We start from the raw sequence: 27,473 nt of genomic DNA, 5'->3' as shown, positions 1-27,473 counted from the left end.
GGTTTCTAACAAAATGTGCTTCCTGACAGCCACATGTCTAAAAAAAAATGTTAGATGAAGCGCTTCAGGCCTTTTGTTGCAAGCTTAAATATATTATAGTACATTTTTAACTATACTGTTAGAACATAAAATGCAACGTATGACTGAGAACTGTCAAAATCAAATAAATGGCAGCAGATAAGTAGGTAGTTAAGGCTTTTTGCCCTCCAATATAGATGAAATATTCATGGAATAGATACTGCTTGTCCAGACTGTCCTATATTGCAGAAGTATGCTTCTTTGAAAGCTGTTTTACATTTTCACTCAAAAAATGATAGTTTTGTAACTATCAGGACTGCAAGTACATACTGCTATTTCCTCCTCCCCTGCTGTGGTTTTCTGAAGTTGTTGGTTTCATTGGAGCCAACCTGAATGGTATCTTCTCTTCTTGAGAAGAAAGAGTAATTTGGATCAGATTATTATAGCATGAGGTTTACAAGGTGAATGCTTAGGGTGCAGTACCTTTTTGAGGGTACTGAAGTCCTGAAACAGACAAAACAATCTGCAGTCAGGATACAATATCTGGGCTGAAAGTTGGATGTGATATACTCAGAGCCAGTGCAAGAGACTAAAATCAAGTGTGCTGAATCCCAAATCTTTTTGCTGGGAGCAAGTTCAGGTTTTACTAAAATGCCTTCATGGCAGGCTTGTACTTACCCTTTTCTGACTGAAGTGGATTCATCTGCTTCAGTTTCTGAAATAAGTAATCTTTAATGTTCACCTGAAAAGACTGCATGGTTCTCTGAGAAATAAGAAGGTTCCTTTTTTGTACAGCAATACATAATTTCTTATTTGATATTCAAGGGAAAGAACTGAGGATACTGCCTATTTTAGCACCTTAGTTAAATATTTTTATTAATATTGTTGGCATATTAGTGTAAAATACTTTCTGTTTAATAAATGTAGAGATGCTGATGTAGCATGCAAATTTTCTACAGAATGCTGCCCTCCCCGTTGTTGCCCTCCATGCTTTCAGGAGCAGGCAGTAATTTCACATATGACGGCATCTTTGCAGAGTGAAATGCATTGTTGGAATTTTTGTTCTTATTTGTTTGTTATTTGTGTAATTTTCACTTGTCAGAGCACTTGAATTCAGTGATTACAGGGCAGTACTCTGCAGAGCTGCATTCTCTCCATTTGCATGGGAGCCATCTACTGCCTTGAAGCCATCTTACTGTAGCAGAGTGACAAGCAAGGCTTTTGCTATCGTGCTGTTAGAGGTTGACATAAGGGTGTGATGGGAAGTAACTCATTCCAAGAGTGACGTGGCAGCTGTGAGCCTCCCCAGGGTACCTCTGGCCCCTGCTCAGCCACATGCTGCAGCTGTGATAAAGCCTGTGATTTCAGCTTTAGAAGGTCCACCAGGGCTTTCCTTCAGCACTAAAATAAACTTCACTCTTTTAGGGATGTAGTTTCATAGAAGCTGAAGGTGCCAGAGTTAAAAAATACTCAGCTAGATCAAGTAGTTATAGGAAAGGTTGCTGAGCTGCTGTTTCCTTCTGTAATATACTAGGGACTGAAATTATTCTAATTTTAGTAAGTACCAAAGCATTTTAGCACAGCTTGATTTCTTTGCAGAAGTGCATTGTTCTGGCAACAGTCCTTGTCAAAGGATTTCCTTTTCTCAATTCACCTTCTTTCCTGATTACAGAGTGCAGTAGGGCAGAGTGCATTCACATCCACATCCTCTTTCTCTCATTCTCTATATAATTTTTGGAAATTACATCTGTGATGGTGGTTTCATTGCAATGAGCGCTATTCAAGCAGGATAGAGAGAAATCTCACTGTACATGTGCTGTCTACACACAAACACATGTACAGACTTCTGCAGTATTGGTTTCTGTGTTCATCTGTAACTCAGCTGTTCCCTCAAGACACTATTGTAATGTAAATATTAATTGTTCATAGCAGCTGTGATTCCCCCAGTGAGCAGTGTGATCCCAGTTCTGCTTTCACTCTATTTGTATTCCTGCTCTCCATTTTTTGCTGTCAAAGTCCATGTATGAGAGTGTTTTGTAAATGGTGGTCACTTGGGATTTACTGAGGACTTTTTCTGGGCAGGCTTGTCTTCCTGCCTACCTTTTTTTTCTATTGGAGTTGTTCCAGTGCTAATTCCTGTGGTTCATATTGTTTTGTTCTTAAATTAGTGATTTAGGAGAGATGGTTTATGAATTAGTGGGCACAGAGAGCACCACAGGAGCTCAGTGGAAATGTTCACAATTAGCTAACTAAACGTGCCTGCAGAGTATTATATATAAAATAAGAAGTTTGACATGTTTGGGATGTTGGCTGAGTCTCTGGGCATCCTCAGGCCAAGGTTAATTTCCTGCCCTCTGTTCATAGCAAGAGGAAATTGCAAAGTAGGAGCTTGACAGAATGTCTGTTCACTAGACTGACATGGGATGTGATGTGCATACACAAGAAAAGCTTATAAGGAGAGGACATAATGTTGACCTCGCTCCTTGTTAGAAATTGCTTCTGGGCAAATAGTGCAGGACACGAACCTTCGTGTTTTGTTTGGACTCTTCTGTGAGGTTTGCAACATCTTTTCTCTTTGATGTGGCACTTGATAATGTTGCAGGCTTCAAGTATTTTTATATAAATTTTCTCAAATTTCCTCCATTAAAATTTTTTAAAAAAATAAATAGGGAAAGGCCAGACTGATGTAAAATATTTGATCGTGAGACTTTCTGAAAGAGAATTTTGCAGCTGTCACATGCAGCTGCATGGAGATACCCATCCATGGTACAGTGACTGATAAGAAAAGACAAATGTCATTCTCTGGTTTACCAAAAACGTATTTAGAAATATGCTGACTCTAGGTCATCAGGATGTGTGCCATTCTCTAGGAGTTTGAGAAAGATGAATTCAGCATGCCATTGCATTGTATGCAGCATTCACATCAGCCTTCAGCTGACAGACAGATCAGTTTCTCTCTGGCTCCATATATATTTCTTGCCACTGTCTAGGTCTAACTTTAGAGAACTGCCTTCCATTTCAGCTCAGCCTGCACACTGACACCAGCACCATCATTGCACATGCTGTCCTTGATGGCTTAGACAAAAATGGATGTTCCTACTTCCTCAGAATTCCCTACCAGTCTAAAAGAGTTGAAGGACTTGGAGAAGGAATTTTGACAGCACATTTGTGTCCTTACAGCTTTCTCTGAGGCTGCCAAACTACGTGGAGACATTTCTGGTATGCTGATCAGTGCCTTTGGAGAAGCTGGCAGAGCCCCAGCTGTCAAGGTAGATTGCAGGCAATTGATCTGGTAGGATTAGCAAGGATTACCATGAATGCTCTCTGTTGGAAAGAAAGGGGTTATCAACCAGGGCTGCTTCTGGGACTACCCAAATGTGGACTTCTTCTGAAACAGGTTTAGTCACCAGAGAGGGTTGTAGACATTGGATGCAACTCACAGAGGAAGCTAGGAGGCAACAAGCTAAGTGATAGCTGACACCATCTCTAGGCAGTAATATGAGGTAAAATAGAATATCATATGTCTGAGGCCTAAGTTCATTTCCTGGTGTGGTGGGTTTTAGCTCTAGCTAAAATCACCGGAGTACTTACTTGTTTTTTGCTGTCAGATATGGATTAGGGGAAGGACAAAAGAGGCTTAAAACCTAAAAGGAATAAAAAAAGTTTATTAACAGGACTACAAGAATAAGAAACCAGAATAAAACCTCCAGAAACCTTTTCTCCCCCCACCCAACCTTTCTTTTTCCAACTGACAATGTAGAGACAAACCTGGGATGTTAAAGCAGTACCAACTATACAGTAGTCTTTTCATCAGTCTTTGTAGGGAGAGGAGTTTTTTCTTGTCATTCCATGGAGACTTCTCCACAAGAAACAGTTTTCTGGTGGCTTTTCATTTCTATAACTGGCAGCCGCCAGGGCACAAACTCTGCCATCATATACCTTCCTCCCATTTTCACACCACTCAGAGGTGTGCTCATGGGCCATGAACTCATGGGGTATTATCTTAAGGATGAGTTATTCAAAGTCAAAAGTTCTCTTCATCTGTCTCTGTGGTCATCTCTGAGAACAGAGATTTTCTTCTCTCTCTGGAGACAAAGGGTCTTCATCAGCTCTCATCTCTCTCTCTGTTCAAGCATCTCATGGGATCACAGCTACTCCAAAATCTGCTTGGCTTCACCAATGGATGCCTCTGCTCACATCTACAGTTTGAATACTTCATTCCCCCCAATACTCTTTCATGAATTAAAGGAGTTATTTTCAGAACATTATTGCCCATCTCCATGGCCCTACCAAAAGGATATTTTAGCCTATTAGAGCATCTCCTCATTCTCCTTCCATCTGAGGCTTGACTCTTTCTTTTACTGACTTTGATGTTTCTTGATGTCTCCTTATGTGTTGATCGCTCTCGTCCTTTTCTCTCCTTGGAGAGATTAAAGTCTGCAGGTCTCATCTGTGTAGTGAAAGGGTTAAATTTGGCCCAAGCCACAGCAGTTATTCATGGTATCGGATTTCAGCAGGCCGGGGGCAGGGTGGAGAGGTGTTGGCAAGTGTCAGCAGGTGGCCTGGCCCAGCCTAGGGCTGGGGGCCCCCCTGGGAAGGGCTTTGGTCCCCCCGCTGGGATGGGACCCGGAGGGTTTCCCAGGACGGGCCACAGCAGAGCCCGGCCCAGCCTGGGGGAGGCCCCGCAGTCTCCATCCCCTGCCCGGGAGCCGCTGAGATCCGAGCCCAGGCCGCACAGGCCACGGGGGAGCAGGGCCAGCCGCACCAGAGCTCTGATACCTTTCAAGGCCAGAAAGAAAGGGACAAGAAGTTCCCAGACTTGGGTTTTTAAAAGGTGGTATTCACAAAGGTGGTCTTACTATTCAGAGGTGGTGCAAAGTGCTGTCAGTTCTCAGAAGAAGAGAAGCAGTTTCTTCTCAATCAGAGAAGAAACTCCCAGCAGCCTCTCTCAGAGAAATCACTTCTGTGGGTGTTTCCCACTTTTCTTCCTAAATGCCAAACTACCGCGCCTGGCTCTGAGGTTTTCCTTCCCAGTTTTCATGGACAGTGGAGCCAGTCATTTCCCCCAGAACTGTCACCAAATAAATCAGCTTGTGAACCCTTAAAGGAAGGGGCGTGACCTGAGGCCTTGCCTCATTCGTCTTCAAGACACAGACCAAGTCTGGTGTGCCAGACTTCCTTGAAAAAGGTTTAAAGAATGCCCTAAGTGGGCATAGGCAAAATCCTTCAAGATAGATGCCTCCAAATCTTGCTGAGTCTCAAATTATGAGAGAGGGAGGACGCTTGGCTTTGCTCAATGCCTTTGAAACTCAGCCTTTGAAAATCTCTTATGCCACAGATCTTTAGGTGGGAGGCTGCCTTTTGGTCACCTGTGTAGTAATGCTCTGTGTTTCTGCGGGGCCTGCCAGACCCATGGTGGGTTGTGCCCTTGTCTAGCTCCAGATGGACGTTGTGGGGTGGCAGGACTGCTGGGTAGCTGCCTCTTCTCAGGTTAAGTGTCTGAGGAGCAATGTGGCATATTGTGGGCCTGCACTAGCAGGACCTCCATCAGAAAGGATGAGACATAGCAGAGGAATAAGATGTTTTCTCCCACCTTCTAAGAGGTGGTTACCACACCTGATGACTCTCTATCCACTGAAACTCAACCTGGAGAGCCCCAGCCCAGCCTGGTGGTAAGCTCAGATACCTTTGACAGTGGTGTAGATTCCTCTGGCTGCAATCGTGTTTGATGTAATGCCAGAGAAATTCTGTAAAGAATTCATGCACATTAACCAGGTCATCTCTCAAGTGGGTGCCTCCCTGGATGTTGAAGCTAAGTGCTGTCCCTGCACACGCTCTGTGTCCTGCACTGTTTCCTGCTAAACCTCATCTCGTAAATTGTGTTCAAGTGCAGGATCAATAGTTACCATGCCTGCAGGGAGTTATTTCACTGCTTTGCAGCCGTCACACTTGGTGCATATTCCAGGTGAGACTGATTTCTTTGATATACTAAGGGGGAGAAATAGAGTCAATTACAGACTGCTTTGGCCTGCCCTTCAGAAACAAAGTGATGCAGCCTTGCTGGCAAATAATTTTTCTTTCAGAAAGCTCCTGGCTTTCCCAAGCCATGTGGGCTTTGGATGGAACTTGTGGCTCCATTATACCCTTGTCCAGCTTCTGTCACTCAGATCAAAGACTGCGTCCAGGCTGATGCTTGCAAAACAAGAATCCCTGTTTTTGTCCTCTAGTGCTAGAATTGCGTCAGAAACCGAGATAGAGATGTGCTTGCTGTTTGTAGACCCTCATCAGAGAGATTTAAAGGAGTTTGCTGTAACTTGCTTTGTGTACACTGGTAAGGAGGCTTCTGCACTCTGTGAGGGCTTGTCTAGGAGCAGCTACAAAGGTAATGGGTTGAGAAAATTAAAATCAGGCAGTAGAGGCTGAGAATGCAAGTAGATGAGCAGTGGAGGTGGGGAGCTGATTATGAAGGATTCTTGAAATGAAGACAAATAATCCACAGCTGTTGTCATAGTCAAATACTTCCTGCTTACATCTCTTCCTGTCAAGCACATAGTGGAACTACTTCTCTCCCTTGGAAAGACATCAAAACAGAGAAAGAAAGAGAAAGGAAAACATGTTGAAGGTAGTGGAAACCACAGGTGTGCAAGTCAGGTTGCAATTAGTTCATATAATCTATTACTATTTCTGAACTCTGGTTTTTCCCTAGTCTAAGGAAAAAAGGAATAGCACATGCAGAAATAAAAGGCTGTTTTCCCCCTGTTGTCTCCTGCAGGATGAATATAAGCCAGAAAAGGCTTTGTCGGAGGAAGATCTGAAGAATGCAGTTAGTGTGCACCATGCACTGGCATCCAAGGCAACAGACTATGAGAAGAAGCCCAATGTCCTCAAGCTTAAAACAGCAGATTGGAGAGTCCTGCTTTTCCAAGCCCAGTAAGTGCTCTCCTCGTGCCACTCACTGAGGAAAGAAAGCAGTGCTGAAGGAGGAGTAAATTCCTACCTGGACAGGTTAAAACAGAGACTTAAGAGGTTCAATCTGTTTATTTGATCAGAAATAAGATTAAGTAGTGATGCGATTAGAGTGCACATGTAGTGCATGAGAAAGAAACATCAGCTTTTAATCTAGCTGAGAGGCATAACAAGATGGAGCAGCTAGAAGCTGAAGCTCCAGGAAATTAAATTTGGAAACAAAGCACAAACTTATAAAAGTCAGGGTGATTAATCATTGAAGCAAATGACCAAAGGCAGTCTTGGATTGTCTGTCTCATGATGTCATCAGGTCCTAGCCGAGTGTCTTTCTAGAAGATATGCTGTGGTTAGAAACAAAGTTACTACCTAAAATAAGAATTAGGTAGTAATTGGATTAAGCTTTTCATGGTGTGATATCCAGACAGAGCAGATGACCTACCTTTTTGTTTCTGAGCCCTTTTCTACTGAGGTTCATGTGAAACCTCCTAGAGATCTGTGGTGTCCAGTGCAACTGAGACCTTAGGACATACATCTGAATCATAGCATTAGTTGGCTCTGCCACCTGTGTTATTTGGATTGGATTAGGAAAACATGTGAAGTACAGACCTAACCACAAGCCAGCCTGTGACTGAGTGCTTGCAAATATAGGCAGGAAGATGGAGCAGGCTCCAAGACTTGTCCAGTTCTGGTTATTCTGACTTATAGATGCTGTAGAAGGGATGGAAAGAGGTAGAAGAGGCTGAGTCAACAAGTGCTTAATATGTGTTGCTTCCCCAGGAGCCAAGAAGAAATGCAGATCTGGATCAACAAGATTAACTGTGTGGCTGCTGTCTTCTCTGCACCACCCTTTCCAGCAGCCATTGGCTCTCAGAAGAAGTTCAGTCGCCCACTCCTGCCAGCCACCACAACAAAGCTATCTCAGGTGAGACATTTTGATAGAGAGGGTAGATGATGATTTCTTTTTCTGGCTGGACACTGGGTGATGGTCCATGTCACTGTTTTATAGCTGTTGCCACTAGCAGTTCTAGGAGGAAAAGGCTTGCATAGTAAATCTCTGCTCATTTCCTTACGCAAGATTTGAAGTAGGGAGAGAAAAGAAACAGAATCAAATACAATTGGTTTATGTTTTTGAAGAAAATAGTACTAGATAAAAAATTTTCTTCTTGTAATTATGGCCCTGCAGAGGACTTTTCAAATACTAATTGATTGGGGTTTTTTGAATTTGGGTGTTTCTGAAAACCACACATTTCAGAAGAAATAGACATACTTCTGGCCTTTGGCTTATTGAATTGCTAAAAGATGAAAGCTGATGCATCAGACAAGCATCAATTATATTTCTCCCACTAGATTTTCCAGACTTAATTTATCAGCTCAGAGATTTCTTGTATAATATATATATATATATATATATATATATATATATATATATATATATATATAAAAACTGTGTCATACATTAATGTCTTCAGTCTCCCTTGTGATCACACAAGCTTTTAGCATCCCATGGCAGGGAGTTTCACAGCTCTACTGCTTCTTGCACAAACGCACGTATTTCTGCATGTCTCAGACTGGCTGTGTGAAATGCTTGTGCTCATAGCTTATATACTTATGGAGATGCAATGCCTGCCTGGAATTCCTCCTGCTTTGGCAGGAATATGATACTGATTATGTTGATCAGATTGACAGAATGACAGAGGTTATACTTCTTGACATCTTCCTGTACCTTTTGACGTGATCTGCCCATGCTGGATTGCTTCTTAAATACATTTGTTGTTTTTTTTTTAACAATCTTCATAGCTTAGCAACTATCCTTAGAAACCACTGTCTCAAAATCTGTTTCTCTAAGGGTGTGGATTTTTTTTTGGTTGCCCCTACTTTTTCTCTCTCCATGAAAGTAGCCTTTCTTCTTACAATGTGGTCACTGACTTATCATCTTCTGCTCTGGGTTAAAGTTTAAAGCATGTCATGTAAAAAATAATACTAACTTGTCTCATCCTTGCAGTTTTACTTTTTGCTCATGCATATCTTTTTAAAAATATAGTATGGGGCTTCCATAATTTACCCCCATCACCAAAGTAAGTTATTTTACTAATTTTTGTTCTGTGTGATTGTTCCATTTAGCACGTTATTTTCTAGTCTCATTGTTTCCATTTAATCTGGAAAGGGAAAAGATAGATCACAACCCTGTGGTTTGTATCTTGGAGAAGGAGAGACACAAAAAGTGAAACAAGATAAGCTGTTTTAGACAAGCAGAAGAATGTTAAGTGTTCAAAGTAGATAAATTCAAAGGCAAACAGAAACATGTCTACTTTCATCTGTCAATGCGGAAAAGCTGCCAGCAGGCTGTTTCTCATTTGGCAGACAAAAAAAAATACAAATTGTCAAATCCTTGTGGTTGATGTTTAGGATTTTGTGGGATGAATCATGATGGACACTACTTCTTCAAAGGGTCTGTTCCTGGTCAGCCAGAAGTTGGGGTGCAGTGAGGACCTAACATGGGTAAGGAAGAGGTTGGATATGATGACAGGTTGTGGAAGATCATTGTACCAGATTTTTTTTCAAAAGCAGAGCAGTGTCTGATCTTGGTTAGTCCAACCAAAGAAGGATGTGACAAAGCTATATATAAAGGAAGAACTAATCTAGAAAAGATCTACTAGGCTGTTGGATTTTTTCTTTTTTTTTTTTCTGAGAATGCACAGCACACACAAAAGCTCCAAAACTGGTGCCCTGAAAATGGCAAGTGCTGTATTAATAGCTGCTCAAAGACCTCCTGTCATCAGGCTGTAGAGCTCACTACCACAGGATGTCCCTAGGACCAGGGAATCAACTTAATGTAAGAGTGATTGGGCACTAATAAGAGAGCAGGCACATTTAGGGTAGTAACTAACAGCAACAAGAATTTTTTGGCAATCAAGTGGTTTCAGCCCTACAATGTTTAGGCGGAGGTACATTATCCCACATGTTTCTTTCTTCCGTTCTCCTGCAAGAGAGTTGAAACACAAGATTAACTGGGGCTTAGCTATCATCGTCTGTAGAAGTTTTCCCCCTTTCTGCTGTTTTCTGCAGCTCCAGCTCAGCGAGCCAAGAGGCTCAGTACCCAGTGTGACTCAGTGCAGTGCAGGCATGTCTGAGCTAGGTTTGAAGCTGTGGGCTTCATCTGAGCTGTGGGCTTCATCTGAGCTGTGGGCTGCACTCAGAACCACACCACTGAGGGACAACACTGGCAGCTGTTCCCTCCTCTGAGGCAAGGTGCCTACACAGGGGCTGACCTGGGTACTGCCTCTTGGCTAGTTCACCAATATCTGCATGATCATGTGTCTATTTTGGACTCACCTAATTCAAACAGAATTTCAGATCCAAGCCTAGAAATGGGACAGAAGGCCATCCTGCAGGAGATGGAAACCTTCTGAGATGAGGGAAGGTTAGCTTGACAGATGGACTGGAGGAAGTGAGTGGGCCTGGGATTATGATAAAGGAAATTGCCTAGAAAGTGGGAGTAGCAGCTCCTCACTTTCTCCAGCTGCACAGTGGGATAAAAGCTTAGCAAAATGGTATACTTTTGGGGGACTGGACAGCCCTTCTTCTTCTGAATGCATTGTATTGTTCTAAACAAATAGAAACCACACACCAGAGAGCTTTTGGCAGTGCAGAAATAGAAGGAGGGGCCCTGACTCCATGTCTTTTCTATCCTGGAAAGAATGCCTTTTACGTTGCTAAGACCTGAGGCAGGGTTTTCTGCCTGTCTCATTCTGCCCTTGGTTTGTCTGCATACACAACAGTCTTAATTAATTTACCAAAAAATGTATTAGAGCAAAAGTGTCATGTTGTCAGTCACGTTGCTCGACAGCAAGCTGCTTGTGTTGCTCACAGCAAGGCAATGGATGACAGGTTTGCTCTCCTTCTCAGTGGCATCTGCTAGCTGCTGAGTTTTTCAGCAAGCTTGGCCACTTTGAGTGCCTTTGAGAGAGCTGTTGGTGGCAGCACTCTGGGATGATAGAAAAGGAAACGATGAGGTATTATGGTACAGGAACCTCTCTATTTTTCTTTGCTTATTGGATATTTTAGATTCTGTCACTTAAGTGCCTAATGTGTTTCTGAAGGATGAACAGCTGAAGTCCCATGAAGCTAAGCTGAAGCAGATCTCCACTGAGCTTGCTGAACATCGCTCCTATCCTCCTGACAAGAAGCTCAAAGGCAAGGAAGTAGATGATTACAAACTGAAGGACCACTATCTGGAATTTGAGGTATATATGGGAAACATTATTACTTCTTGGGTATGAATGGTCTTATATTTGGGGTACAGTCCTGAAGTTCTGCATTTTTCACTTCAGTTCCCTAGGAAGTGTGTTCTTGCTAGACAGAAAAGTCACAGCAGTTGCAGATGCTGGGATGTGGCTCTTCTTTCTGATGAGAACTTTTTTAGCTGTGAATTTAGCTCCTAGTCTGTAACATGGAGGATAAAAACAAGACTCCTGTCCTTCCTGATGTATCTGTGTGAAGAGGTTTTAAGATCTTCATGTACAAAATATGTTGCCTGGTGTTGGAACCTCAGTCTCTAGAGAATGACTGCATTCTGCAGAAATGAAGATCATGGTAATTGTCTTCCACTAGTAGGTTCTGAAGGAACTGCTATGCTGAAGTTATAGTCATAGTCATAGGCATGCCTCCCTTGTCAAAGGCATTTGTATACCACTGAGATGGATGTCAGGATGAGAAGGAAGATGGTAGAATTAAAGATACAAAGATCACAGGGTTGAGTGATGCAACTTGGGCAGATGCATTAGGAGGTTGTTTTGAGTATCTGACTATTAGCTTTTATCTGTGATGGTGTCTGCCACAATTTATGTGGGAATGAATTGCCAGCCCAGCAGATGTCTGGTATTTCTTACAACTACACCTTTGAGCTTTTTCCCTCAGGACTGCAAGTCATTGTTGCCTTGAGTCTAAAAGGATCCTACTCTAAATAGGCACTGCCTGGCAAGGAAAATACATAGTCTGGAAAAGAGGAAGAGCAGATAAGACAAATGAGACCACCAGAGCTGATGCTGGAGGCAGCATAGCACAAGCCTTCAGAACTGAAATAAGCCTTGTGCCCCATGCTGTCAGTTTCTGTTAGAGGGACTCTTTTTACTCCTGAACTTATTGCATACTTTTGCTTTTACAGAGGGTTGTAACCACTGTGTTGAGTTTCACTTTTCTGTAGCAAAGCCAATCACCATGGCTTTATAAAAGAGGAATCATAACCTGACTAACGTGGTAGTCTTTTATGATGTGATGTTTGGTGTGATGCATGAGGGGAGAGCAGTGGATGTTGTTTGTTCTTCACTTTGACAAGAATTCTGACATTGTCTCCTCTAATGTGCTTGTAGTCAAGCTGATGAAGTGGATTGGAAAATTGACAATAAGGTGATTTGGCTGAACAATTGAGATCAAGGGGTTGTGATCAATGGCACAGTGTCAGTTTTGAACAGAGTACTCAGATGTTCAGAGTAAGTCACACACTTTCTCTCTGGTGTGGATCTTGTAAAACTTGGAAGATCAAGCAGTTTCTTAGCTTTGGGTTCTTGGCACAGTTTATTTTCTATCACTTTTAGAAGCTTGGGATGTTACGTAAGCTGAGTGTTAAACATTTATAGAAATATTGATGGGGGAGTAGATTGTTGTGGGGTTTTTTTCTGTTTCCTGTCAATTTTATCAGGGTGATCTTTTGAGATATTCTTCAGGTACCTCAGTACAAGTCAGAACTAGTGTAGTCCAGGAAACAAGACATGTCCTCTTCACTAGTGAGAGTCTCAAACAGCATTTGAATTGTGTAGTTCAGATAAGTGATCAGCTCAGAAGGAATGCTCATCTAAGCAGGCAGGTTGTGGCCACAACTTCAGTTTTGTGGGAGAAATGGTAATTCAAGGTGCTGATGTGTGTGCCTGTGTTACCTTTACACTAAGCACAGATTTCACAGACCATGTTGAACTATCAAGACACCACTCCAAGGGCTGTGAGAGCAGGCAATTCCAAAATGTTGGAAGTCAAAACAGATGAGGTAGAAGGCTCTGGGATCTTCCTTTGGAGCTAAAGCAAAAAAGGAAGGTTTATGCTGTGTGGAAGCAAGGTCAGGTGGCGTGGGAAGAATGCAGAGAGAGATGCTGGTCACTGTTGTAGCAAGAAAATTTCTGTGGCCAAATCTTAGTTGGAGTTGCAGCTGGCCAGAACTGTGGGGGACAATAGAGTGTTTTAAAAGGTGTATTAATGGCAAAAGGCAGTGTAGAAATAACATCAGCCTCTTACAGGATGAGAATGGTCATCTCACAAACAGGGACATGGACAAGGCAGAGGTGTTTAGTGCAGTCTTTGCTTCTGTCTTCAATATGGATGACAGACCAGGGGGATGTCAGTGCTCTGAGCTGGAGGACCATGACTATGAGAATGATCAGCTCCCAGCTTCAACCTTGAAGTTGTGTGGGGTCAGCTGTTCCAGCTGGATCTCTACAAATATATGGGGCCTGATGAGACTCATACAAGAAACCTCAAACAATTGCCTGATGTCATCACAAAACTTCCCTAGATGATATATGAACAGTCTGGAGAGATCCCAGTTGGCTGGAAACTGTTTAGTGTTTTCCCAGTATTCAAGAAGAGCAAAAAGGGTGACACTGGAAACTACAGGTCTGTCAGTCTCACTTTGGTGCCTGGTAAAATTACAGAGAAAATGATTCTTCTGGGAAGTATTGGGAAACACCAGGAGGACACTGGAGCCATCATCACAGCCAGCACAGCTTCATGAGAGGAAAGTCCTGCTTTCATTTGCTTTCAATGATTTCATTTTATGACAGGATAACCCACTTAGTTGATCAACCAAAGGCAGTTAATGCAATCTTTTTTGATTTCATAAAGCTTTTGATACTGTCTCTCTCAGAACCCTTCTGAAGAAAATGTCCAGCACTCAGCTGGATAAATCCCTCGTGTGATGGGTGAGCATGGGGCTCATGGGCTCATGGGTCAGGCACAAAGGGTTACAGTGGATAGAGTGACATCAGACTGGTGTGACCTGTCACTTGTGGGGTACCACAGGGCTCCGTCCATAGCCCTGTGCTCTTCAACATCTTCGTGAATGACTTGGACACAGGACTGGAAGGGATACTAAGCAAGTTTGCAGATGATACAGAACTGGGAGGAGCCATTCACTCCCTTGAAAGCAAGGAGGCCTTGCAGAGAGACCTTGACAAATTACAGGGCTGGACAATCACCACCCGTATGAAGTTCACCAAGGGAAAGTGCCAGATTCTGCATCTGGGATGGGGCAACCCTAGGAGTGAGAAAATGTAGAGCCATGCCATGGAAAGGGGCCTGGTCAAGACAAGATGAATATGAGTGAGCAGTGCCCTTGCAGCTAGGAGGGCCAGCTGTGTCCTGGGGTGTATCAGGCACAGCATCACCAGCTGGGCAAGGGAGGGGATTGTCCTGCTGTGCTCTGCACTGGGGTAGCCTCACCTTGACTGCTGGGGGCAGTTTTGGGCCCCTCAGTATAAGAAACACACGAAACCCCAGAGCCTCCAAAGGAGAGCAGTGAAGATTATGAAGGGCCTTAAGGGGAAGCCATGTGAGGAGCAGCTAAGGTCCCTTGGTTTGTTCAGCCTGGAGGAGAGGAGACTGAGGGGAGACCTCATTGCAGTCAACAACTTTCTTGTGAGGGGAAGAGGAGGGACAGGCACGGATCTGTCTGTGATGATGTGTGGGAATAGCCTGAAGTTGTGTCAGGGGAGGTTTAGGCTGGACATTAGAGAGGAGTTCTTCATCCAGGGGTGGTTGGGCACTGGAACAGGCTCCCCAGGGAAGTGGTCACAGAGAGTTCAAGAAACATTTGGAAAACGCTGTCAGACGCATAGAATGATTCTTGTGGATGGTCCTGTGCAGGAACAGGAATTGGACTGGATGATCTCTGTGGGCCCCTTCCAACTCAGTTTATTCTATTATACTATGAGGCAGTAAAAATCCTGAACCAAACCTAAATGTTGAGCTATATGAAAATTTTGAATGGAAACTTTGTGAATGGAGACCTTCCCTTCACATCAGCGTACTGTCCGGGTTGGCAGGAGGTGGTGAAAAAGCTTGCTGCATGAGGTTAAATGAAAAGGCAAGAGTCAGGTGAGGCAGGATTTTGTAGCTGTCTCTTTCAGACTGAGACTGCAGGCTAAACCTAGTGTCTGTGTACAAAGGGCCATGCTGATACGTCTCAGGAAAGACACCAAAAAAGCCGGTGAGTCCCTAAGGTAGCAGCATGGTACCATTAGGAAGGAAGATGCCATTTTCCTTGTCTGTAGATCCTTACAATTTCTTTTCACACACTGGTGAAGTCTTCATTCTTGTTCCTTACGAAAGACTAATGAGATGGAGGGGAGGTAAACCAGGAGGTTACCAGTCCTTGTTCAGGTATGCAGCCAGTAGTATTTGTTTTTGATGGTGTCTTTGCTTATACACACCACAGAAGGAACAGTTTTTCTGTTTGTCTGTCCCAGTTTGCCTGCTCTCTGAGGAAGTACTGCATCAGATGGCAAAATATTTGTTGTTTATTGCAGAAAATTTATAGTTAAAGATCTTTTTGAATGCTGTCAGGTGAGAGGTGATGCCAGAATACTGATGCGTGGCTACCTCATACTTCTTTATTATGTGCATTCATTCATCAGAGATAATGTTGCAGAAGCTTTTGAATGGTTTCAACTTCTGTGGTTTTTGTTTCTCGACAGAAATTTCCAAATTAATTTCTTTTAAGGCAGAATTACTAACTTCAAGTGTCAGGTCACTGAAAGACCAGCTTTGTTGGGGTTGAAATCAAAGTAGGAACGTGTTGATTAATTGTAATAGAAGCCAAGGCCCCACAAAGTCCAGGGTAAAATGGCCATTTGCACACATGCAGGTCCTGGATTTCCATTCTGATTGTTGAGTCTTGAGACTCTGGTGGTATTTACTGGACCAGTAAAAGCATAAATCCATACAGCAGTAAAGCCCCCCCTCTCCATTGCATGATATTACACTGTTCGCAAGCTGAGAGCACTAGCTGGCCTTTTACAGAAGTGTCTGGTTCATTTTGTGATGAATCATCCATCAGCTCAGTGCATCATCGTCAGGGTTCTTCTTGTTGTTTTTCCATTTTTATTAAATGACACATCTTACCTGCTTCATGTGTTTGTCTCTCACGTTGTGGAGCTCCAGCTACAGATATGGAAGTCATAGGAATGCTTTTTTATTTAATTTGTAGGAGGATTTTGCTACAATTCTCCTCTATAAGGGTTTGTTTATTCAAAGGATTCTCAAAAGCCAGTCATGTTTTCTCCTTTTTTTATTCCCTTTTATATTCCACACTTCAAAATGGTTACCAAGTTTTTTGACTTCCTGCCCTCAAATAAATTTTTTCACCAGAACTTTATTATTTTATTAGAAAATTTAAAATATTTTCTTAAATACTTTTTCCTCTGTCAGGAACATAATAGCTTGGCTGCTGTTTTGCCACATTGGCTGCTGTTTTGCCAGTTTGAAATACAAGTTAACAATCAGGATGATCCACCTTCCCTGACTCCCAGCACACTGAGATCACTGTAATTACAATGCCTGCACCATATCTTTAGTGGATATATTAGGGGCAGGTTATTAAATAAATCCTGTGAAGTGGTTTGCTCTGTTCCAGGACCTCCTGCCCCAATATCTGTTTTTGAGACTCTTTAGGGATCTTCTGTTACTGCACCCTCATTTTCTTCCTTGCCAAATTGTTTCTTGGAAAATGATGCAATTGTAGAAAACAGAACAAAATCTTCCCGTTGGAGAGGAAAACTCTGGTCCTGACAAGGAATAGAGCAAATGGTCATGTGGCACATTAAAGAGAAGTTTTTCCGGTTGAAAAATACAAGTGTCTGGACAAACAGCAACTGTCATCATTCCCTATGAGTGATGTAGCAGCAGAACATACCATGCTGCTGTCATATCCCTCTCATCTGCTCCTTTTGGTTAAGATCTGGCCTTTCAGAAGATTCTCTCATGTGCCTAGTGGTGGCCATGCTGGTACAGTCCGAACTTAGACCTTGCTTTGGTTTTCCCCCATGGATAAGAAAAGCACATAAAGCAGGACCTGCTGGTGGAAGTGGAGGATTGCACCAGAGCAAGACTTTCCTTGGTTTAGTGCACTTCATCTCCATCTGTACCTGAGCACATAGGATCACAGTATGTATGAACACAGCTTACATCTCATCATGGCTAAAGTAGCAAGCTTTTGTTTGGTGGTGTTACTTGGAATGGGAGCCACCAGTCAGCAGAGCATTGGAATTTTTGTGCTGCAGAACTGAGTACATCTAATTACACAGCACCCCAGGCCTCAGTCTGCCTGAAATCATCTTTGTTCAATTTATATTAGCCACTATTGTTCATATCCACATTAGGCACCATTGTTCACACACATGTTGAGCTCCTGGCTTTCAAGGCCAGCAGAAAGCGTTATGTTACTTAGGAGGTCTCTCATGTGCCCCTGCAGAATTTCTTCCAGACTGATTTGGGCCTTTCTTTTCATTTCCCAGAAAAGTCGCTATGAGATTTATGTTGGCCTACTGAAAGAAGGGGTGAAGGAGCTGCTGAGCGGAGGAGAGAATGATGCACCAGGACTGAAGAAATCCCACTCAAGTCCTTCTTTGAATCAGGAGTCTCCAGTTAGTGCCAAGGTGAAACGCAATGTCTCGGAGAGGAAGGACTACAGGCCAGAAACACCCAGCATTAAGCAGAAGGTCACTTAGAGTGGAAATGACAACTAGGGGAACAGCCATGCAGCAAAGTATCGGTGGTCAAAATTTTTTCATTTAATAACCTGTCATTCACAAAAAATAAGTGCATCTGCCTGAATGGGGTGTTAGTGACATTTTCTATTGTATATTTTGCTGTTTCTGTGCAGATTGTGGGAGATGTCTTTGCTCCTGCTTTGCTTTGCTTTGTTAATTTATCATTTAGCAATTGAAGCATTGGGACTTTCTTGTGTTGTTCTGTTTCTAAAGGAGCTGGGGAAGGCGTAGAGCGCTGTGACGTTTATTCTGTCTCCTCCCCATTTATCTCCTCCCATCGGCATGTGGCTTTCATCTCTCAAGTCACTTGTCACTTTATTTATGTGGTGGGTGGGAAAAATAACTGGACAAGTGCTGCAGTGCTATGAATGTGAGCTGTAGCTGTAAGAAGAGCTGTGCAAACATGCAGCTGCAGAAGGCTGACTAGAGGCTAGGCTGCTGGGAACACTAGTTTCCTGACAATATGGGGCATGTTGGTACTGGTACTTAGCAGCAGGTGGTACAGTAAATAGTCACTGTTGCTTATTGTTGCTGCATTGACCCTGGACACGTGAGTGTGAAGGAATGAAACCTGGAAACCTCTGGCAATGCTGGGATGATAGCATTGGAATAATTTGTTTGCTTCCTTCCAAGCAGAGAGCCTTTTCCTCAGTTTGCAGGCTGGAAGGCATCCAAACCCATGCTGTCTCTGCTTGTCTCTGCAGTCAGGAATATTAGGGATTACCCAGTTGGAATGGCTATCTGGGCTTCACATTAATTTGCAAAGAAGGCTGCTGTAGATGTCAGCCATTAGCATTATGTATTAATTATATATATTAAAGACAAAGGGCCTCTGCGTAGTTTTTAACTATACGCTCTCACTTAGCTGCTATATAGAGCCTTATGATATATTGTGTCCTGTTGCTTCCCCTTCCAGGGGTTTCCTTGTTGGTGTGCACAGAGAGCTGCTTTCAATTCCTCTCATAGTGACAAAGCACTTTCTTCAGAAAAGGATTCTCTTCCGTTTTCCATTTTCCTTCTTTAGCTCACATCCGGTTGGAAGAGGCTGGTGCCTCCTCACAGTTCCTGCATACCCTGTGCCAGGCTTTCCAAGGGGAGCACAGGACCAGGAGAGACCACCATGGGTAGATCTTTTCACACCTGAAAGGCTCCTGTTTGTGCCATAGACCCTTGGGGTGGCCAGCAGTTTTCAGGCACAGAGAGCGGAAAGATGACACAGAAATAATTTTCCTGCTTCCCAGTCTCTCTTGTCTGGGCAGTGTCATGGCTCTGCAGAGAGTTCTGGCTCTCCTGTTACCTGTTATCTGAGTTTTAATCTCTGTTTTAATACTGGCCCTCAGGGTGAGCTTGGACAGGTCTCTCCCATTTTGTGTCGCCCTTTCCCAATGTGAAGTAGTACAACCAAACTGGCCTTTCCCTCAGAGCGTCTGGGGAGATAATGTTGAGAACCAGTTGAAAATTGCTCCTTGCTGTTCATTCTGCTGTGCCTGGCACAGGACAGCTTCTTGATGAATGCAATCTTTAATGCATATAGAAGCATCAAGATCAGTGCAAGGACTGTTTAAAAATGCACTGGTGTTTTCAGCCCAAGTAGTCAAAGGGCCACACATCAAAAAAATTGCTACCTGGGTGTGTTCTGTCAGGCTTCCCAAGGGTCCAAGTCAATTCATCTAGTTTTTATTGAGCTGCCAGACCAGTGAGCAGAACTGGGAATGATCGAAGAGAAAAGGCCCTTAACAGGCACTGCATGACTTGCCTCCTCTACCAAGTACCACCATGCAACAGCTTTCCTGGTGTTTTGCTGACTGTTGGCTGTAACAATGATGTTGCATACTCAGATGTGTGGTTTTAGAGAAAATTGATCCTTGCAGTTCCAGCCTGGCAGCAAAACCAGATGAGACTGTTCTCACAAATGATGCTGGGATGCGCATCCATCTGCCACTGAGAGTGGCTGTTCCGTGCTAAAAGTCAGGAGGCTGGCTCCTAACCTTGGCCGCGTTGCTAAAAGCTTGCGGAGTCCTGAGTAGAAATTGCCAGTGTTTCCCAAGTGCTGAGGCTTTAGAAGTTGTGCATTCCTACTAAGGTGGATTTAACATTTAGTTCTCTTCTTGAAGAAGAGAGATATCTTCTCCTTCTGGGGCCAGAGTGATGTGGTGCAGCTTATTGCATGGGGAGACTCAGTGTAGAGAGATGCATGGTAGTGCTCACTGGGAAGGATTATTTGGAGTAATTAAGAGTGGTAGAACAACAGCTCATGGAGGGGTAACAAAGATAGATCCCTCCAGCTGTTTGTCATGCTTTGGAGGTTGAAAAAGACAAGCAGAACAGAGAGAAGCAATTCAGTTGGGAAATGCTGGATGCACATTTGGGAAGAAAACTTGACCTCTCTGTTTTGATTAAGGAGTGCTATTCCCCAGTTCAGTGTTCCCACTGAGACTCTACACACTACATGGTCCTTGCTCGTTCCCTCCTTCCCCTCGCCATCCTTGCAGTGGGCTGGAGAGGAGAATTGGAGGCATAAAAGGCAAAGATCACAGGGTGAGAAAACAATTTGCTGGAAACGGCAATGAGATAAGAAAATGAATGGTAAACAGCAACAGTGTTCAAGAATGCTCACCATGCAGACGCCAACAATACCCAACCACTTGCTTCCCAACACCCCAACCCAGAAGGGACATCTTCCCCTGTTCCTGGAAGATGACATGAGATAGTATAGAATAACCTTCAAGTCCAAGCCATACCCCTGGCTAGGGCAGAAATTATCCCCATCCTGGCCAGAACAGCAGAAGCAAAACCCAGAAAAGGTACAGATCTGTAAATGGCCATGCTTGGCTGTCAGGGTTGGGTTGACTAGATGATCTTTTTGAAGGCAGGCTAGAATATGCTTGGCAAACCTCTTGTGTTTATGGAGTGCAGTGCTTCAAAATGCAAAGAGGTGACATTTAACTTTCTTCTTTCTTGGCTTTTAATGGATTTTGGTTGCTGAAAATTCCAGTTAAATTGCTGAGCTCAAAAAGAAATTTCTCCTGTTAAGTGCATTTTCTAACTTTGACACAGAAACTGGATAATTCCTCTTCAAAGTCGTTGCAGAAAAGATGATTTGAAGCAATGGGAAAAATCAAAAAGTGGACTGCTAAAGAGAGGGTTTTTTTTTTCATTATTTACTATCTATTTCCATGTATACTTGTAAACGGATTAGCGTATTTTTTTTAGGTCTCATCTAATTGTATTGAATGCAGTTTTTCACTGCATTTTTTAGTCATTAAACATTTGTTGAGCTTAGAACAGTCTTGCTGAGGCTGCTGAGGCATGCAGATTAGTTTACCCAGAATTTATAGTTTCTGCTCCAGTTTTAATTAATGCCATTTTCCTCTGTTACTTTACAATTTATTAACATCCCAGGCACCCATTTAGAAATGCATGCTTTGGAGACCAAGAAAAAATATCCTGTTGTGAAAGTGTAAGACTCCTGCCCTCCCTTGGGAATAGGTTCATCTAGCAATCAGTACTGTAATTTGTTTTTTTTTCCCTCCTGATGATGCTATAAAGGGGCAGATTCTCAGGCAGAGAGTCTGACCAGGTAGCTTTGCATGGTACCCTGCATGCTGCCTTTATTGGCTGAAATGTTTGCCTTTAGGGGAGATCAGTGCTTGACTGCAGCGGCTCAGGAGCTCTGATTGCAGTATGTAAGGATATTCTGCTGGTTTCCAACCCTCCTCTGGGACTTGAGCTGCAAATCACTGGAGAAGCCTGCAGTTTTCTGGGTGTGCTCAGTGCAAGGAGGAGTTACTGGCTGGCTGCCATGAGCATGTGTGCATGCAGGAGAGCCTTTGCATTGGGGATGCAGGGAGGTGTCATCCTTCCTTGTCACCCTCCCTGCTCCAGTGCACTATCATTGCTCAGGCGAAGCCTCTGCCTGCATGTAGAGCAGGGATGCAAAGAGGGGAGCAGGCTGGGGTCAGCACCTCCTTGCTTCCCCTTTCTTAAGGTGCAGACAGTGGTTTTGGACAGATCCGCCCTTCTCTGAAGCATTGCTGGCTTACTCATCCTCCAGGGGCTGAACCATTTGCTAAGGAAGGAGAGACAGGAAAGGGCCGCCCCAGTCTGCACCTGACAGCAGAGATCTGATGGAGAAGGGGAAAATTGCCTTCCCCTCTCCCCACCCAGCAGCCAAAGTGGGTGAGACTCTTCTGAAGCCAATGCCAGTCTCCTCTGTGAGCCAGGAGGATGCAGGGGACTGATTGAGATGGTTTTTGTTCATCAGTGTCTGTGAAAGAGACTCCCTGGACTGAATGTGTGTTTGTCTGCATCTTGCAGATAAATTACGCATGAACTAGTGAACATGACTGTAGCTTCTAAAGCCAGTATTTATGTTGTGTTTTCAATTGATGTAGAGAGGCAAGTCAGCCAGCAGAGTGACTGATGCACCAGAGTTGTGCGGGAACGCTGTTCAGCTGTGTTGCCGACTCAGAGTTTTTTGTCTGTAGCCACTCACTTGAAAATGGTTACCAGAAACTTTCTAATGATTAGTAACAGCTCGTCACTAAAATACTTTCCCTCTGATCTTGCCTGCTCCCAGGTTGTAGTCTGTCCATTAAGGCCCCGTTAAGGGACTCTCCTTGAAAGCAGTGCTCTGCAAAACCCTGCTTTGAGGAGAAGTTCAGCCTAGCAGACCTCCAGGGACTGGAATTGGTCAGTGACTTTTCACAGCTCCAATGCCTTTGGATAACAAAGATAGTTGCTCTTCTGACTTGAAAAAGCCAAAACTTTTTCCTTTCTCCAGTGGAGAAATGAGGTACTTGCTTGACTGGAGCAGGCCATTCAGTGAAGACATGATTATGGCAGTGGAGGAAGTCAGAGGTGACAGGGTCATCATCAAGCTTCTTGGAGACATTGCATGGCAGTGTTCTCCTGGAAAGTGCAAAAGGCTTTTCTCTGCAGATGGCACACTGGTTACTGTGTCTGCATTCTCCATTTTTAAATGAATTTTGGTCTTATTGCAGTTAGTCTGACAGCTCCTCCTCCTTTTCTGACAAGCTGCTCTTGTCTGTCATCTTAACACCTCAGCTGCTTCTGTATAACAGGTCTGTTTCCTTCCACGCTTGCAGAAATCCAGAAAATTTAACTTTCCCATCATGCATCGAGAAAACCTGCTCTGAAGCAGGGCTGCATTGAATGGATAACCCTGTGAACAGCTTTTTCACTCTGCTTGTCGGTAGCCTGTGTTTCCAGCCACAGTTATAGCTGGGAGGTGTGAGACCGAGTTTTAGACTGCCGTGATCCTCTAGTTGTTATGCTGCAGGGATGCAAAGTTCCCTCTCCCACACTTAGACCAGACACTTGCAGCATTCCTACTCTTCTAGTATCCAGGTTGTTGGAAACTGGCTGCTTCTGCAGGGTCAAAGGCAGTATATACATCTTATGGCAAAGCAATCTTACAGCTTGCTGCTTGTTTAAATTTTCTCCAGTATTGCTCTCCCCAGGCTTTGGGACGTCACATCTGCTCTGAGGGGGCAGTTAAGAAGTCTCTCTAACGTTTCTCATCAGAGCACAATCATTGCTCCTCAGCATGTGTTCTCAGCATCTGGTATCTAGGCTGCCTAGAGGGATGAACCATAGAAGCTGTCTCAGAAAGAGCTAGTCTGCAGCTTGTGCTTTTTAAAGGATATTTTTAGTGCAGATAGACACAGTACGTCTGGCCTCGCCTCTCTCCTCTCTCCCAGAGCTCTCCCAGGAACATAGGTGCAGCATAGTGAACTGCTTCACCTAGAGCTTCACTGTGGGGACCTGAGCTCCAGGAAGAAGCAGCTTTGTCAGCCTTCAGAGAAATTATACCACCTGAGCTGAGCACTACTGCACAGGACGATGATGCTGTAAGAAGAAGCCAGTGCCACCCTCCATGGCTGGTCACCTGCTGGAGACTGTGAGCTCTAGCACTGCCCTTAGTGCTGGGAGTAACGAGAAATGCTGGCTTCCTTTTCTCTCTAGTCTGTGCTGCTTGAGGAACTGTCCTTAGCACCTGCTGCTTTTCTCCCTTGTGACAGCAGCACCCTTATCCAGGCCTAGCACAGTCCCTTTGTGTGGAGACTGGTTTACATGAGACCAAGAAGGACAGCTCCATGCAAAAAGTCTGAATGCCATCTGGGAGTATCTGCTCTGCTGACGGTAACATACAGTTGAACATTGAAAGGAGGCAGGCCCAGCTTTGCCTGAGAGAATGTCCCTTGCTCATACATTTTGATAGATTCATTAAGGTTGTGTTGTAGTTATTTATTAGAGCCAAATGCAAGTAAGAACTTTCCCAAAGGTTGGACCATTGACCTCACTCTGCACTTGTGGTCAGAAAGAGCAAATTTAGGCTAGTCCAAAGTGTTATCTCTTCCCTGCCTTTGAACACTTAATTATTCCATAAAAATTATAGATGTTTAATCAATGAGGGACATCCCATGGCATCTGCTTTTAAATCTGGGCCAGGAGCCAGCTCGGGTACAGGCCAGAGGTTTATTTGGACCAGTGAAGGTACATCACTTAGCAGTGCAAGCATTGAAAGTGCAGCAAGCTACAAGGGCTGGATTTTTCTCTGACAGAAACCACTGTAATTAGTATCCACTTTAGCAGTGATCCTGCCTGTAACTCTCCTAAATGAGACTAGCACAAGAAGATACCTTTGGTCTAAACAGGCGAGTTTCAGCTTGGGCCAATTGAGTATCATGGTGTAGTGACAAAGCAGCTAGCTAAGCTACCATGGAGACTTGTTTGTCTCCAACTTCCCTTAGCCTCTTGCTGGGAAGAGGGAGATAAATGCTGTCGAGTCTGTCTGTGTCACCACAGAGGCCAAACTCTACTGGTAATATAAGTCTTAACTCACACACTTACGAAAATCTCATGCTCAGAGCTGTCAGATTCTGAAAGACTGTAGGATGAGAACAGGGGTGGGTTGTGGTTGGGGTTTTTTTTAAATTTGTACATATTCATGACAAATGTGTCCTCTTACTTGAGTCTAGAATTATAATTTGGCTAAAAAGGACAGAGTTTTTTGGCTATTTAAAAACTTTAAAATCACTCCTCTGTGTGAGGTGCATTCTGAGGCTTACATTGCTTGGCAAACATGCCTATAGATGTGTGTATTTCATAAGTAAAGTATGGCTTCTATGGCTCAGCACTGCAAAGCTCACTGTTCTTTTCTGAGGCTTGTTTGGCCAAAGCACTTCAGAAGCTGCAGACATTGTTAGGATGCGTGTTGTTCTAATTGTTCTCAAATAAGTTTAAACAGCTATCAGACCTTTTGCAGATTTATGGTGTACTTTGAGCTGCCTTGATCTTCATGTGTTGTCCACCAGGGGCTGCCTGTTGTTCTGCTTGTTGAAGGCAAGGCATATATTTGAGAGTCTAAGCAAGAGTTAGTGGGTGGAATTTTCTGTTAGCTTAACACTGGGCTGACTTTCTCCCTGTCTGTATCAGCCGATGCCTGTACAAGGAGCATCCGTGCTGACTACTTCTGAAAATCATGCTCTGGGGATCTAATACACAGCTTTACTTCTGAAAATGTTGACCTTGCTCTGTGAAAATTCAGCAAAGGGACATCATGTCCAAAGTGTCCAAGAAGGACAGGTGCCTGTGATGTCTCCTGCAGATACAGCCGTACAGCAGTAGTGAGGGGGGTTTTTTTCTGTAACTGTACAAATTTCCAGAAGAGTGGCTCATCAGCAGGCAAAAGAAGAGCAACAGGGCTGAAATATCTCTCTTGGGCATCTCGTATGCATTCCAGAGGTTTCCCTTGGGAGCATTAAACAACCTTTTAACAAGTTGCTGGTCTGAGGAAAAAGACATAGGGAAACCCAGTGGGTTTTCCTATTGTGATCTAGTAAGGGCAACAGTATCATGATCTGCATTGTTCTTGGAAAGAGAGAGCAAAACCTGAGGTGTGATTCTCACCTGGAGTCATAAAACTCTTTATCATGGAGTTAGGTTGAAGCAACATGAACAACTTCAGTGAAACTATGCCTTTGCACTTCACTGGACCACAGCCAGAGTGATTATGTCTTGCAGAACTGAGACACAAGTGAGCTGCAGCTTGGAATGAAATGAAAGGGACCACCCTGTCACCTTGCTTTGGGCAAGCTGTAGTCCTGTAATCTTTTTTCAGGTACTGGGCTTCTCCCTTGGATTTCCTGCCCTCCATGGTGATGGGAAGATGTGGGTGAGCACTGTCAGTTTCAGAGTCACAGTTAAGAAGTGTCATTTACCTCCACCTGAGCTGTTGCTGTTGTTTTCTCTTAGGCTGAGAAAGAGGACTGAATTTTCAGTCAATGTTGCTTGGTAGCCATGTGGGAAGCATAACTCAGCAGTGGTAGTGCAGAAAAATATTTTGCACATGCGTGTACATACACCTTATGCATCTCTTGTGTGCAGAACTAACCTTACAGGGCTTGACAGCAGTCCTTGCAAGACCTTTCCTCTGGGTGGTCTCCTATTGCTTTTGTGATGTGTAGGAACCTTCTTTCTGGTAACCTTGAATTCAGTTTACTCTCATCACTGAATTGCTGGAGTGTTTTTCATGTAATACACTAGAGACACAGTCCCAGTCTCGCCGCTTTGTGGTAACTTCTTGGTCTGCTGTGAAGCAACAACATTGAGGTAGCCATTAAATCTTTTCCAGCAGCATGGAACTTGCTATTCTGACTCTTGGGGAGGTCATCATCTCAGGTTTGATGCTGTCCTACCACCAGGACACCCCGTTTTGTCCCTAGGAATAGGCCTGGCCAGAAAAGTATGCTGGGTGGTTGGAGTCAGAGCTGTGCAGACTTAAGTCAAGCCCTGGTTTAGGGGAGATTTTTCCATGTGCTGCTGATGTCCATAAGGACTCAAACATATACTTGCTTACACAGAGATGCTTTCCTGAAGCAGAGTTATCACTCTTTTCTACAGGTATCACAGGATGCCCTCCCTTATTCTGCTTCATGTATCTGGTACTTAGAATGATCATTTCCTGATAAATGAAGGCACTTAATCAGTCCTCTTCCCCTTGGAAGAAGGACTTTTGGGGATATTGTTATATCATTTAAAATAATATTTTGGAATTTAAGTTTACATTGCTTTATTTTTCACTTGAGGTGACTGTATATAAATATTTTCCTCTATTTTATCATTGCTGATAAAGTAAGCCTACAGTATACAGACAAATAATTTGCCTTTGATGTATTGAAACTGTGAGATATAAAGTAGACTTCTCTCTTGTGTCCATGTTCCTGACTATAAATCTGTTCCTCTGTGTTTTTATAAGTTGGAATAAATGTTGCTTACGGGCAACAAAGAGCCTGCAAGCTTCTCAATAATTTTTATGTCATTGAACTCAAGCAACCCTATTGAAGGATCTCACATATGTATAATGATATATGTATATGTACAAACTTTAGAAAGAAATAAACCAAATGTATTTCATGTTCTGCAGCTGAATGTTTTTTATTTGAACCCTGACAGTTGTTCCTACAAGTAAGAACATGAAGGTGGCTTTGCAGTGGCTGTCCTGCTTCAGACTCCTGGCAGTCAGTAGTTTCAAGGTTTCCTGAGCCGAAGCACATGTGTACTGTCTGCTTTACAGTCTGGATCTCACCTGTGGTTGGGGTAACCAATGGCACTTTGTGCACATTAGTTCTGTGTGAGGGCAGCTGGAAC

The 27,473-nt window shown here is 43.6% G+C and overlaps 1 protein-coding gene across 6 annotated transcripts in view; it reads left to right on the top strand.

Annotated features, from left to right (window-relative positions):
- PSD3 (pleckstrin and Sec7 domain containing 3) overlaps nt 1–27,239 on the top strand; it is a 119,278-nt gene extending 92,039 nt beyond the window's left edge. For all 6 annotated transcript variants that reach the window (XM_088054687.1, XM_005530931.3, XM_014259658.2 and 3 more), the window contains 4 exons: nt 6,791–6,948; nt 7,762–7,906; nt 11,085–11,228; nt 17,544–27,239. In XM_088054687.1, coding sequence (XP_087910813.1) covers nt 6,791–6,948; nt 7,762–7,906; nt 11,085–11,228; nt 17,544–17,756 — 660 coding nt within the window. In that variant the 3' untranslated portion in view covers nt 17,757–27,239. The remainder of the gene's footprint in view (nt 1–6,790; nt 6,949–7,761; nt 7,907–11,084; nt 11,229–17,543) is intronic.
- The last annotated feature ends 234 nt before the right edge of the window (nt 27,240–27,473 follow it).

Source organism: Pseudopodoces humilis, chromosome 4 (genome assembly GCF_049639895.1).
Source record: "Pseudopodoces humilis isolate 2021_Gansu_Grassland_sample_001 chromosome 4, ASM4963989v1, whole genome shotgun sequence".
Classification (NCBI taxonomy): Eukaryota; Metazoa; Chordata; class Aves; order Passeriformes; family Paridae; genus Pseudopodoces; species Pseudopodoces humilis.
The sequence above is the reverse complement of the archived record's forward strand: the minus strand, read 5'-3'. Positions and strand labels throughout refer to the sequence as shown.